The 827-nt window shown below is 68.9% G+C and overlaps 1 protein-coding gene across 1 annotated transcript in view; it reads left to right on the forward strand.

Annotated features, from left to right (window-relative positions):
• The window catches only part of LOC104131408 (pyruvate dehydrogenase (acetyl-transferring) kinase isozyme 2, mitochondrial-like), a gene marked incomplete at its 5' end in the record, with an annotated part of 12,553 nt that overhangs the window by 1,704 nt on the left and 10,022 nt on the right, over window positions 1-827 (forward strand). Inside the window, 2 exons of the mRNA XM_035900129.1 lie at window positions 4-76; window positions 190-313. Coding sequence (XP_035756022.1) covers window positions 4-76; window positions 190-313 — 197 coding nt within the window. The remainder of the gene's footprint in view (window positions 1-3; window positions 77-189; window positions 314-827) is intronic.

The following is an 827-nucleotide window of genomic DNA, read 5'->3' on the forward strand; positions in this document are numbered from 1 at the left end:
GAGCCCCGAGACCGGCCCGCGGCTGCCGGCCATCAGGGTGATGGTGGCCCTGGGCCAGGAGGACCTCTCCATCAAGGTGCGTGAGGGACCACTGGCTCCGTCCTGGGGGGTCCCTGAGCCCAGCCTGGGGGACACCCAAGGGCTGGGGGGGCCAGGAGCGGGGCTGTCACCCCCCACCACCTCTTGCAGATGAGTGACCGGGGCATGGGTGTCCCCCTGCGGAAGATCGAGCGTCTCTTCAGCTACATGTACTCCACCGCTCCCACCCCGCAGCCGGGCACTGGGGGGGCCCCCCTGGTAGGTGCCCCCCCTGGTGGGGACCCCACCTGGCCCTGGGGACTGGGGGACGAGGCACAAGTCTGCGGCTGGGGGTGGCGTGGGGACTTTTCAGGGTGGCTAGAGTGGCTTGGGGGTGCTTTGGGGGGGTGGCGTGGGGAGGTCTGGGGGTGCCTGGGGTGGTAGGGGGAGGTTTGGGCTTGGCATAGGGACATTTGGGGATGACTTGGGGACATTTTGGGGGTGCCTGGGGGTGGCGTGGGGATGCTTGGGGGTGGCATGGGGGCACTTTGGGGTGCCTAGGGGTGGCATGCGCATGCCTGGGAATGGCATGGGAACACTTGGGGGTGGCATGGGGACACTGGGGTGGCGTGGGGACATTTGAGGGTGCCCAAGGGAGGTTTGAAAGCAGCATGGTGACCACCGGAGGTGGCGTGGGGACGCTCGTGGTTGCACATGGTGCTCCTTGGGGTGGTGTGGGAGGCTTGGCGTCCCCTGGGGGTGCCAACCCCAGCGTGGGGGGGACGCCCACCCCATCTCCTCCCTGCCCC

This window comes from Egretta garzetta, unplaced genomic scaffold, assembly GCF_000687185.1.
Source record: "Egretta garzetta isolate BGI_Z169 unplaced genomic scaffold, ASM68718v1 scaffold868, whole genome shotgun sequence".
Classification (NCBI taxonomy): Eukaryota; Metazoa; Chordata; class Aves; order Pelecaniformes; family Ardeidae; genus Egretta; species Egretta garzetta.